Raw genomic sequence first — 13,885 nt, forward strand, 5'->3', positions numbered from 1 at the left:
GAAGGACTTGATAGGTGGACAAAAATTCCAAATCCAATCTAAATATCTGCCAGTTATGTGACCAACCATCCTTTTGATGCAGCTGTAATAATCAGAAAACATATGTTATCCAACCATATAGTGAGGCTCACTTAATGTGTACTGAACCTGAGAGCCCAAAAGGATGTCCAATTGTGTTTCATTTCTTGAGAGAGTTACCTTACTCAGAGACAAAGATGAAAAAATGTTCAGATTCAGAAGCTCCCACTATGCATGCCACTACCCACTTCAAAGGAGCATTCGTCATCACCCTCCATACATCCCCTATTTGAAACCTTCCAAATCCCAAATCCTAGACTGTAACCACAGGATGCAGATTGACTCATTCCAGCTCCTGCTGTTGTTCTGTACTTTTGTCTTTATACATAATTTAAAAAGATAAAGAGAAGGTTGCTCAGTACAGCTGAGAGTTGGCATTGAGTGAAATAATACAAATGCTTGAAAAACCTTTTGTTAAAATCTCAGAATCTCTTCAATGTTTTGAAAACAAAGCCTTGAAATCAAAGAATCAAATTCCTTCTTGGAATGATTGAGCATTTTGAACAACTCACAATATTTATTAATCAATTGAATATAGAATATATGAAAATTAAGTTACAGGTAATCCAGTTCAGAGTTGCTATTGATAGTCTTGTGTTAATTACAGTATTTAAAAGCTTGGGAATGTTCACAGTATGTCTGGTAGGCCAAAAGCCAGGGATCAAAATAATATATGTGATTTCAACAAATGTTGCAAAAAACTTTCTCTGGCTACTTTTTAAATATTTTTTTTAAATTAAATTTATCAAAATATAAAATATATATGAAAATGAGCATAAGTGCAAAAATGGGTAAGGAGAAGAAAGGAGAAGAAAGAAAAGCCTAAACTTCTGACTCTTTTCAGTGCAGTAAAATAACATAATAACATTACAGTCTTTTTACTTTTGCGTACTTAAGATGAATTAGTCATTTCTATAACAGCAAACTTGTCTAATCAACAAATCCCAAAATCAAAGTTTCATTTCTTTCTGTCTCTTGCACAAAATACAGAAATTGTTTCCAAGTAGAAATAATGTTGGATTAATTAATTAATTAATTAATCTAGTTCCCCTACGTTTTCCCACCTATTCTTCCATTGTGGGAAACTTTCTCCGGCTACTTTATAGAAGTTTTAATACAACAATTATGTTTCATAAATTCAAGAGATTGACATAGACAGAATCCGTGAAGTGCTGGGTTTATCCTCATCACCAGACCATAACTACCATATTAATCCTTGTCAATGAAAAACATTTCTGTCTTTTTGCGCTGTCAAAAATGACTAAGCGTTATGTTTTTTTCTACATGTTAACATGGAGTAGGGCAACCAAATGATTTGTTGAATGTAAAGGACATAGTATTCTTACTTTGGAATCAAGGAGTTAGATTATTAATTACCCTATATTGTATGTCTTATTCACAGTTATTGTTCTTGTTGCCCAGTTAGGGAACATACATAATAAATCCTAATAATTTATTGATGAACCTAGTAAATGATGCCTGTCTATAAAAGCTGGTGATATTCTAAAAACACCCAGCAATTTCTGGGTTATGATATGGCTCAGTGGTGGGGTTCAAAATATTTTATTACCAGTTCTGTGGGTGTGGCTTGGTGGGCATGGCATGGCTTGGTGGGCATGGCAGGGGAAGGATACTGTAAAATCTCCATTCCCACCTTTCCTTACAATCAGCTGGGACTCGGGAGGCAGAGAATAGATGAGGGTGGGGCCAGTCAGAGGTGGTATTTATCGGTTCTCCGAACTACCCAACATTTCCGCTACCTGTTCTCCAGAACTGGTCAGAACCTGCTGAAACCCACCTCTGATATGGCTGTATGATAAGGGCCTTAAACACTGCTGCGAGTAGTTATTGGATGTAGTTTTTGCAGCAGTCAATCGGGTTCTTTTCTATTTCGTTTGTCTTTTAGAATTTGTATCTTTGTCTATTTTTTCATTCAGCAGCAAATCCATGGAAGGCATGGATAAGAACAAAACAGAATAAATTTAGAAACTAAAATTTCAAGTTATTGACAGTCAGTGTCAGCATCATCTCCTGGTCTATTCTACACCTTGGAGAAATCTCTGAAACATTTGCAACACATTCATTTTTAAAATTCCTGAGTTGGGCTGGGCAGCCTACTGGCTGTTAATCCCAGCACATCAATTACAACAGTTTTTTCCAATCTTTTTACCCTGGAGGGAAGCCTTGAAAAATAATGCATAAAATTATTAAATCTACAGGTCACTGTATGTTATTGTAGTCAGTAAATTGTAAATTATCCAACAATAACTGTCAGTGCTCTTTTGAGTAGAGAATATCCTTTTGTTTGTGAAACTTTTATTTTGGTCAATTTACTAGGCTACTCTTTTTGTTTGGTGTCCCTTCCCCCACAAAGGATATGAACTCTCTCAATTCCAAAAATGATGTCCCCCCCCCAATTCTAATCTCTTGAAGGACCCTTGTTGAGAAAAGCTGGTTTAGAGCAACCCACCTTATGCAACCTTAGTAACAATTTCAGCTGAGTCGAACAAAACGCTGTGCAAATCTGAATTCCGGCCCATTATATTTTCTTGGCTTAAAGTGGTGGATGATGTAGTGCTTTTTTGAAAAGCAAAGAGAACATTTTTAAACAGCAACGTCCAGTTAAATTCTCCTGTGTTCAGTTACTTAATAGATATGAATGCATTCTCCAGAAAAATAACATGCGCTAAAAAAATAAACAAAAAGGCATCATTTTTGTTTCTGAAAATAGTGTTTTTTTGTTTCATGGCTTCTTCATGCTCATTTTAAGGCATTTGGTACCCCCCCCAAAAATAAACTAAATGCCATGATGGGGGTGGGGGGTGGGAAGGTTGGTGATAGTTATGAATCTTTTTTATCCTCAGACTTTTAGTTTGGTTCTAGAGCTGGCTAGCTGAACTATTAATGAAATAAGGACTTAAGAAATATCCCTGGGAGCAACAATTATCTTACAAATGAGAAAGCCTGTTTTAACAAATCATCTTTGTGACTAAATATGGGTGATCTGCTCCCACGGGATTTTTTTAGGTGTGCCCTGAAGCTGCTTACCAAAGTTCTTGTGGGAGCTTTTCAAGAAGTCTAGAGTCTCTGGAGGATGGCTAACAGAGATCACTGCAGGCTTTTTGGAGCTGGGACAGAAGATACCATCAGTGATTCTAACTCTTAAACAGAAGAGTTGACATTCAGCCCAGTAAAGTCATAGATTGGCAATATGTTTGTACAATAAATAAAAAAAAACTTCAGTTGATTTGTAGAAAGAGCAGATGGAGCATTGGTACCGATGTTGTGGTGCTCCTCTGAGGGAAGACTTCCACTTGTAGATCCACATGAGTTAAGAGAATTCCAGTAAAAGGGCTCGCAGTGCATTTGAAAGAAGCTGTGTGTTGGATGAAGAAAGCATTAGTCAAAGATTTAAAGTAGTTGCACCTTTAGAGACAGTCACATGATTGTTTTACCTACCTCCCCTGGTTGTTTGCCATGTGTGTGTAAACCCAGATAACACTTCAGCTGGGACAACCAGTTATAGTAAAGCTTCCATACCAAAAGTACACAGAGCTAAAGATAGCTCTTAGAGACATCAAATCAAGATGTGGCTGCTTTAATGTTTTGAGGAGTGTGCGTCAGTCATACCAAAATACTTTGCAAAGAACTCTATCAAGTGTAATCACCAGTATGTTTCTTTTGGTATGTAGGGTGGATTTTTTCTTTCTTTCTATGAAATAGTACCTATTCTTCAGCTACGTTGCTACTTTTTAATAGGTAGAAGTCAGAAAGCAGAATAGCTCGTTAGGATTGCAGGGAACAACAAGCAGATTGGTTCATCCATTCAAGAACAAGCTGTGGGTGCTCCAACACTAGAGGTTTGAACAAAGACTGGACAACTGGTATAGGATTTCCTGCTTGAGTAGGGGGTTGGACTAGAAGACCTCTAAGATCCCTTCCAACTGTTATTCTGTTAAGTTCAAATCTTTTCTTAATATTTGGGATGTTAATTGGCTTAACCATTGCGGAATTGCCACAGAATAACTTAAATTGGTAATATATTCATAATATATTTACAAAGAAAAATCTTACTTAGTTTCAGGTTAAATGGAATGAATTGAAGGACTGTCCAACCCCTAATCCCTTAAAAGATGAGAGCATGTTTTCCTCTTTAAAAGATTTGAAACCTGTCCTTGTCTTCTGGAAAGCTCTGGAGAGGGATTTTCTCAAATAATCCCATTCAGTGTTGCTGAAAGAGTTTTACAAATATCTCTGGAATATGGTACCAGACATTTGAAAAGATCTTGGCAGGGACAAGGGCAGCCTATGCTTCTGCTCAGGCTTTCAGCTGATTGCCTCCTTATTGGTTTCACTTTTGGAAACAATTTTCAAAATAGCTTCTTTTCAGTTGCTATGGAGAAGTTTCCTTTAAAAAAAAAACACTCTTGCCATCCTCATCAAGTTAAGAATGTTCAAATATTGGATAGCTTTTTAAAACAGATTTTTGAATGTCATCTGATCTCCATGAGAGAAATAATACACTGAGTAAACTGATGCATAAAATGCGGAGAGTGTAGCACATGCAGTTGTACAGGATGTCAAAGCTATATATTCATCATCTTTTCTTTTTCTTTTTAAACTAGGTGACTTTAGAAAAAGTCCTGGGAATCACTGTCTCTGGAGGCAGAGGATTGGCCTGTGATCCTAAGAACGGTCTCATTGCTTATCCAGCTGGGTAAGTTGTTAAAGGCACTCTTTAAATGACTGCAAGACTGCTTAGAGATAAAGTCTGCCAAACGTGTCATGTAGTAGAGTGAGACTTTTGGAAATGTTCTCCTAAATTCATTCCAATTATGATGCATAAGCAATGTTAACATAAATTGTTGCTAGAGGGAATAAAACTCTTATATTCATCTGTCATCACTAATGAAATCTTTTTTTGTCATTTTTCTGAGATTTCTTTTTTTTTTTTAAAAAAAGAAAAGAGGTATATTAAACCTGGTAAGGTTTACTGCACTGATTATCTTTCTTTGGTGGCACAGTGGTTAGAAGGCAATATTGCAAGCAAACGTTGCCCTCAGCCTGGAGTTTGATCTGGATCGGGCTCAAGGTTGATTCAGTCTTCCATCCTTCCGAGGTCAGTAAAATGAGAACCCAGATTGTTGGGGGCAATATGCTGAGTCTGTAAACAACTCTTAAAGCACAATGGGGCGGTATATAAGTTTAAATGCTATTATTATTGTATTGCTATTTTTGAGGTTCCTCTTCTTGTTTTCTGCTAAGGATTTTTTTTGTTAACTAGAAGGTTAAACAAAAGTCAGAAAAATGTGAATCTGAATTCCTCATGAAGCTGGAATTGCCCTTTTAGAATGGGAAATCGCTGTGTGATATGAAGATTTATGAGCCAAAGTTCCTCTTGCATGAATAGTTGTTCTGTGTTGTAATATTAGTCCTGGGATTAGATTGTTCTACCCAGTATTTCTTACATGGGCCAAAATAATTACCTAATTGATGGATAAATTCTGTGAGTAGAACCCTTCCATCATATTCTGGAAGCAAGTATTAGTAAATTCAATAAATAATAAATAATAATAATAGTAGGCAACGTGCTTTGGGTTTTCCTGGAAGCCAACGAAGATCCTTCAAATGGTGACTAATCACCCCTGGATTTGACATAATTTTCAGTTAGGCTTTATACATGTATTCACAGAGATCAAAACAATAGTTTGAAAGAATGGATTCAAATTATTAGCTCCAGTGTTCTTGGACCACATCATCCTTGTCCCTAGCCCCATTTTCTTTTTGTGATGGCAGAAGATTACCCCAGACCCAATCCTGAAAGTGGAAATTCAGCAGCACAATTTTTAATCTAATCTATTTTTCTCCCAAAGAAAGAAAACCAGTGCAATAAACCTTGCCAGGTTTAATATACCATTTTTTTCCTTTAAAAAAGAAATATAACAGTGACAAAAAAGCTTCATATTTTGGTTTCAGTATCTTTGGTGATGTTACTGCTGTGTTCTCAATTGCCTACTAGCCCAATCTTAGTACTGTAGCTATTGCTCTGATTTTACTAATAATACAAGTAGCATAGTTCCACTGCAAAATAAATAAATAATAATAATTTCCACTCCCCACCTCAGCAAAAGATAGCTGAATGCTGTTTTGGAAAGACAGACTTAGAAAAAGGGCCCATAGTCTTTTCTTGGAGCCAGTCTCTCTTCCTTGCATGGACCTTCCTTGCATGGTACTCTGTCTCACTGTGCAAACAGAGTGAAATGGCTAAGAGGAACGAAGGGCGGAGATCCAAATTAGGAACTGTAAGCAAGCATTTTGGAAAAGCTGACATGGGCCAGGCAGTCTTACAATTTCAAACTGCAGCGATTGAGGAGTGCAATGAATATTTACCTTGTTTTAACATTTCATTTTGCTAATGTCACTGGGTGGTTCTAATGAATTTCAAACAAGAAGAAAAGAAATTGAAGCCATTCTTAGAAGGCTGTTGGTTTGGGCACAGTGAGTCTATAGAAGAGGGAAGAACAGCAATAATTCTTCTCATTGCTTGGTTGTGCTATCCTTGAAAGCAACTTTTGTCCCTGAGCTAGTCTACAGTTTGTTCAGACTCTGATAAACTAGAAGAGATATTTTCCTTCAGAAAAGAGGCTGTAAAATCTGTAGGATGCATAATTGCATATAAGAAAGGGGCTGACACTAAGATGGGAGGCCTGTAGAAGTATCTGGATATACTTCTAAATGCTGGATTAGCCATGTAATTGGAGATGATGTAGTTGGAGATGATGAGAGATGATGAGAGCCCAGCGTATCTGGAAGGCATTGGATTGGGGAAGGCTGTTCATCCCAGGTTACTGTGGGTTGAAGATTACATTTTATCTGCTGTGTTATTGTGTCACTTCTTAAAGTCTGGTGTGCCTCATCAAAATTTGAGCTAGTATATAAGTCTTCGAATTTTGGGATTTGGAATCAATGGTGAAAGTTTAGACTTCTTGGCTAGTAAAAATGAAAATAATTAGCTAGGTACAGATGAATATTTGCTGGGCAAATGGGTCAGAATCCTGCAGCAAAATTAAATCAAAGGAGGGGCTAAAAAATCACAGAAGTTGCCTACTGGAGTCATCTCTTTCCCTCCCTCCTCTCTACCTCCCAAAAAGAGCTGTGGAGATGATATTGATGATATCAATAGATGATATTGACCAAAATATTCAGAAAATAAAAGGAGCAGAAGCATTCGTTGAGCTCTGAAAAGATCGTATTGGAAGGAGACTCAAGTTGGTTCCTCCTTAACTCAGTGGATATAAGAGGGAGAGGAAACAAAATACCAGAAAACTTGAAATATTCTCTTAATACAACCTATCTCAGTATCAAGTATTTGCAAGCCATTGGCACATGTGTCATATAGATACCAGTGGAAGCACAGAGTGTCTCCACCCCTATGTGGAAAGGAGGGGCTGAGTATAAAACCCCCTCCAACCTTTTCCACCTTGCGTTCTCTCCATCTCTCTCTTTTCATGTTTGTTCCTCATGAAACTTGATCTCTGTTGTACATAGTTAATATGATTTATTATATGAATAAATACGTTTACGACATTTATTTATTCATCTGCCTCTGAACTCTTCTATGCTCCTGGATGTTTCTACGATCCCAATTCCACACTCAGTCTTCTTGTGGAGTCTGTTTCCTGAACTGGACCTAGCTTGAAAGGTTGACACCCCCTTCCAAATATAAGATGTTAAGAAGCTAAGCATTGCTTTGAAGAGATGCTTAATGTCCCTTGTGGTTGATTTTTTGTGTGGTGGTAAGGTTGGGGTTATTATCTATTTATTAAATTTGTGTACCACCCATTTCACCACAAGGCGACTCTGGGTGACTTACATGATCTTGGTTTTGCTGCAGAATGGTGGCTTTATGTAGCTTTCATGCTACATTCTCTGTGTTCTATAGGTAGCCACATACTGCTCTTTGCTTTTTGTCCAATAAAATGCTACAATGACACCTGCTATCCCCAGGTAGCCTCAGCAACCATGTCTTAAGGCCAGGTAGGCTGTTTTTGACTATATGTATGATGGTTTTAGAACGGTACATTTCATTCTCCATTAAAAAAAATGCACGATGATTGGGTATACTTAATAGCACAATAGCAGAGCTCAGAATGGATTTTAAAAGAATGTTAATGAAAGTCAGTGAAAATGTAGAACATGCATTTAATGGGCAGTGCAATCACTCAGTTATTATTGTAAGCTGTGGGAGAACAATGGTTGAATAGGATTCAAAGGACCACAAGTCTTTGGTAAGTGTGTGCCAGGCGTGGGAACAAGAGAAAAATAAGAATTAGTTGACTTTAACTGGGAGGGACAAAATCTAGTTAATAGGATTACTCCCATGTATTTAATAAGCCTCCACTTTGGGCAAATGAAAATTTTAACTCAGTAGCAACTTTCGGAGGGGCTCTGAGAGCCTCACCCAAAGCTTTGGAGGATTAGACCTCAGGGTTGCAGCTTGAAAGCAATAATGGTGTTTTTATTTTCTCCAGCCAGATGAACTTGTTTGTCATGCCCACAGTCTCTAAAAGCAGAAATCGTTTCTGTTTCCACTTGATAAGGAAATTATTTGGGAAGATGTTATTCAATGTCCTGTGCCAACTAAGGACATTTTAATGAAGCCTGAGAAACTGCAGGAATCTTTAGGAGTCTTTGGCATTCCCAGAAAAACATAGGGAGCTGAGTAAAAAGAAATTTCTCTGAACTTTTCAGAAGAGTCTTATATGTCTTGGGGATGAGCAGAAACAAAACTAGTTTCTTCATAATCTCCCATTACAACAATATTAAATTCTGCCTAACTGGTAATGCCAAAATATAAGTCTAACGCATACATAAATTAACTTTCTAAATTTGGATAAAGGGATCATGGTTCATAAACTCTGCAATGTGATTTGGCTAAATAGTTACTTGTCCATTATGGTGGGCTGCTTTATGTTGCTGGGGGCATAGCCACTGCCAAGGCATAAAAAGACAAATAGTTTGCTGCCCTAATTGAATTGCAGGCTCAGTTTGTTTTCTCATATTCACGAGGAATTTATACCTTCTTGGCAGGGTGCAGAAATCTCCTTGGCATTGTTGTTACACTGACTATGGGGTTTTCTTTCTGCAGCCTTCCTCTGCAGTGGTGAATAAAATTTGCTGGATTGCTTGTTCTTGGAGTAATATGCATTTTGCTGACTGGAGCAGTGCACAGTATGCTTGACACCACATGGATGCCTTCCTTATGGTTCTTGCATATGTCTTAGTTCTGCTCTGTTCCACTCCAGATATCCCATTAGTTGATTCAACTTTTATTAAAAACTGCCAGTACAAGGCAGGCCTGAGATTCAACTCTCTTGCTCTTTCAGCTCAGCGCCAAACTTCATAAGAAGCATTATTTTTACAGCAGAGTTGTTGGGAAACCCACATTCATTTAGCTGTTAACATTGTTGGACCCTGGCAAGAATTAAAGGCTCAAATCTCACAGGAGGACCACATCAAAATCTTGTAATTTGCTTCTGAATGTCTTTTTAAATTTCCCTTTCTTTATCTGTTTGATAAATGCTAGTGTTAAATTCCATTTGGCATCTGTTGAATTGATTTGTTCCAAAACAGAAACCCCAATCCCAATAAATCTAACTTTGCAAGTTAGATTTCTCTTTCAGAATTCAAAAATTGCGAAACCTGGGTTTCCAGGTCCTGTAACGTTGGCTTGGAGAATGGCACTTTGCGTGGCATGTTCTCTCAGGACAGCCAGCCTGAGACTTGAGTCAAGATTGAACCTGTAATTTAAATGCAATTTTAGTCCGCTGTAATTGGTGCATAGTGTAGCTCTTCCTCTGCTGAGTTAAAAGATTAGTGTTTTAAATCAACATCAGCGGGAGGAGGTGTAGAAAGTTGGCAGGACAGATGAAAATCTCTAGTGCCCTTAGAATCTTTGTTGTTCTGATAGTTATGGGGCTTGTCCTTCCTTTTGGTTGCCAGGTGGGTACCTCACCTTCTTGCCTTTTCTTGTCTGTACTTAGAAAATGGTAATGAGGACTAATGATGACAGAGACATCTAACCTTGCTGTGAATTATCAAGATCCATGTGACATGTCTTCCTGAGATGTTAGTTTAATAATTTATTGCATGTTTGTATTCACTTGGTTATAAATCCTAATATTTTTTCCAAATTCAAAATGTGTTGAAATGACCCAGGAAGAATCTGTGTATTTCAGCTTTAGGCAAGGACCATCGATCTGGACATGATTCCCTATCTTGTGTTTTAGTTGTCCGTGCCAGCAGTGATAAAGCCACAGACCACAGTCTTCAGTAATCCCAAGAACCATGCGGCATGTGCCATTCAACTGAAATTTCACATTAATAGCATAAAAGTAATAAAGCAGCTTGTACAGTGAATGCTGACCTTATTCCTTGGTTTTAAAAAGTCCTCCCCCCCCGGGTTCATTGTGATCCAAGAGGATATTGAGAGGAACATTTTTCAATGTCTTGCTTCATAAGAGCTCTTGGCCGGTAGCGAGTGAGCAACCCTGAAGATACTGGCCTCCTTAAACCACAAAAGCCAAATCTTCCTCCCATTCTGTTTGAAAGCTTCATTTTTCTTTGTAATAGCTGCATTTCTTCTAACCTGATGTCATACGTTTTGCAGGGTCCTCTGTGAATAGGAGGGCCTGCACAGATTTATCTCACAAGATCCTCTGAGGCTCTGTAAAGAACCACTAGGCCCTTTCAAAGCGGAAAGAACAGATTATACACAGGCACGTACACACGTACACACATAACCTGCCCTCCTCCCAATAAAACAAGAGCATTAGAAGGACCTAATGTCTACTGCGTGACTGTGGGTCCTTGGAAGAGGACAGTACAGACTGGCTATGCTTCCTTCTCAAGGCTTTGGTAGTCCTGCTGTCTCTTTTCTTTCTCCTTGGGTTGAATGACCTTTTTATACAATGAACCTGCTCTCCTCTTCATCTCCTTGGTCCCTGTTGGGTTGTCTTTGCAGGCAGTAACTGTCTCCTTTTCCATGACATTACTTCTGCTTCTTCCCCTGTCCTGTTTTTACTCCCCCTTTAAGGTAGTCCTTAACTTTCAACAGATTATTCAAAGACCATTCAAAGTTACAACGGCGCTGAAAAAAGTGACCTATGACCATTTTTCCCACTTACGACCGTTGCAGCATCCCCGTGGTCATATGATCAAAATTTGGATGCTTGTCAATTGATTCATATTTATGACAGTTGCAGTGTCCCGGGGTCATGACGTGATCCCCTTTTGCGACCTTCTGAGAAGCAAAGCCAATGGGGAAGACAGATTCACTTAACAACCGTGTTCTTAACTTAATAACTGCAGTGATTCACTTAACAACATTGTAAAACATGGCAAAACTCACTTAACAAATATCTCACTTAGCAACATAAATTTTGGGCTCAATTGTGATCCTAAGTCGAGGACTACCTGTATTTTATATAATGTCATATCTCCTGGTTCCTTGATTTATTTATTTTACAAAATTTCTCACCTTCTTCAAACAGTCAAGGGTGGAGCACAATATAAAGGCACTAAACATAAAACATTGATCCCATCATGACTAATGAAGACTGTTAAAGTAGTATTTAGCTGCCAGCTGCCTGCAATTACTGCGAGTTCAATTCTCACCAGGCTCAAGGTTGACTCAGCCTTCCAACCTTCCGATGTAGGTAAAATGAGGACCTGGTTTGTGGGGGCAATAAGCTGACTTTGTATAAAATAGAACACCGCTTAGTGGGGGCCAAAAAGCCCTACTAAGCAGGTATATACAAAAGTATGGAGGCTATTGCTTAAAAGCATTGTAAGCTGCCCTGAGTCTCTGGAGAAGGGCGGCATATAAATCAAACTAATAAATAAATAAATAATGACTAATCCTAAGGTTCCTGATAAAGAACAAGCTTGTCAGTAATGCCTCCTTAGCCATGAAACAAACCTATAATGGCAAAGGCTACCCAGATACAGATTAACAGAGTTGGAAGGGACCTTGTACATTATCTAGTCCAACTCTCAGCTCAAGCAGGAGACCATACACCATTTCTGACAAATGGCAGTCCAATTTTTCTTGAAAGCTTCCAGTGATGAAGCTCCCAAAACTTCCGAAGGCAAGCTATTCCGTTGGTTGGTTGGTTGGTTGTTCTCACTGTCAGAAAATTTCTCCTTATTTCTAGTTGAATCCCTCCTTGATCAGTTTCCATCCATTATTCCTTGTCTGGCCTTCAGGTGCCTTGGAAAATAGCTTGACCCCTTCCTCTCTATGGCAGCCCCTCAAATATTGGAACACTGCTATCATGTCTCCCCTGGTCCTTCTCTTCACTAAACTAGCGATGCCCAGTTCCTGTTCTTCATATGTTTTAGTCTCCAGTCTCCTAATCATCCTGGTTATTCTTCTCTGCACTTTTTCTAGAGTCTCAACATCTTTTTTATAGTGTTGTGACCAACACTGGATGCAGTATTTTAGGTATGCTCCTACTAAGGGTTTATAGAGTGGTATTAATACCTCACTTGATCTTGATTGTATCTTTCTGTTAATGCAATTTAGGATTGCATTGGCTTTTTTGGCTGCTGCCACACGCTGCTGGCTCGTATTTAACTGGTTATCCACTAAGATTCCAAGATCCCTCTCACAGTTACTGCTATTAAGCCTGGTTTCATCTAGTCTATATGTGTATTTTTGGTTTTTCTTGCTTAAGTGTAAGACTTTACTTTTTTCTTCATTGAATTTCATTTTGTTGGCGTTGTATCAAATGTCTTTTTGCAAGAAGAACTTTCTGTGCCATCCTGAATGCCAAAAGAAAAGAAACTAAGCCTTTCTGGGAGGGGGAGGGCATATTCCATGACATCCCCCTCCATGGGGGCCACCATGGAGAAATCTTGCTTTGTGCCTCATGCTCATCTCACCTCTTGCTGAGGTAGGACCATAAGTAGATCTTTTTAAATCATCTTGTAGACAGGATCATTTTGGATAGGTTCAGTTAGTAAATCTCTTTTCCGCATGTGAGATAAATTCCTTTTATTCTCAGCAGTATCTGCAACCCAAGAATTGGCCCACCTATCCTGGACTGACCTAAGACATTGGGCTACTTGAGGTGAAGGGATTTATTGGACTGGTGGTGAAGTCTTAACTTCATTCCTGCAATGGGATGCATAACGAAAGCTTTAGTTCTGTCAGCACATCAAGGAGATGCCATAAGCTACAACATGTGGGATTTCATCTTTTGACTCAGGAGCCACAGCTCATGTGTTAAACAACAGAATATGTCTCTTGAACCACTTTTTGTTTACTCCCAATCTGTGTGTTCATCTCTAACTTCGGCCTCTTTCCTTTCTTGGTGAAAAAAGGGAAGTAGTTTGCAGTTCACCTTAGAAAGCCTTTCAACTGCCTTGTTTCCTTTATTTTGTATATACAAACTAGGCTATGAATGGGAAGAAACCTTCAGCAACTTTGTGAAAACGATCTCTCAACCGTCGCACCGTATTCAGATTTAATAATGATGAAAAGCCTTAAACTTCTTTTATTTATTTATACAATATTTTATTTTAACAGGCCAAAGTATTCTGGTTGCCCTCTTCCAGTTTCTCCCGATCTTGCCACATGCTTATGTGTGTGTTTTGTTGACATTGCTGCTGAGATTCTGTATCCTAGAAACAAGAAGTAAAACAAAACTAAAAATCCTCAGAGGTTACTACTGAAGAGTAAAAGGACGTAAAGAGGAGAAACTCATCCATCTGAATCCCAAGCCAGATGCTTTATGGCTCAATT

The 13,885-nt window shown here is 38.5% G+C and overlaps 1 protein-coding gene across 4 annotated transcripts in view; it reads left to right on the forward strand.

The window, feature by feature from the left end:
* Positions 1-13,885, forward strand: part of MAPKBP1 (mitogen-activated protein kinase binding protein 1) — a 131,238-nt gene that overhangs the window by 39,791 nt on the left and 77,562 nt on the right. For all 4 annotated transcript variants that reach the window (XM_034417791.3, XM_034417794.3, XM_034417793.3 and 1 more), the window contains exon 3: positions 4,704-4,795. In XM_034417791.3, coding sequence (XP_034273682.2) covers positions 4,704-4,795 — 92 coding nt within the window. The remainder of the gene's footprint in view (positions 1-4,703; positions 4,796-13,885) is intronic.

Source organism: Pantherophis guttatus, chromosome 1 (genome assembly GCF_059756535.1).
Source record: "Pantherophis guttatus breed Tessera chromosome 1, ASM5975653v1, whole genome shotgun sequence".
Lineage (NCBI taxonomy): Eukaryota > Metazoa > Chordata > Lepidosauria > Squamata > Colubridae > Pantherophis > Pantherophis guttatus.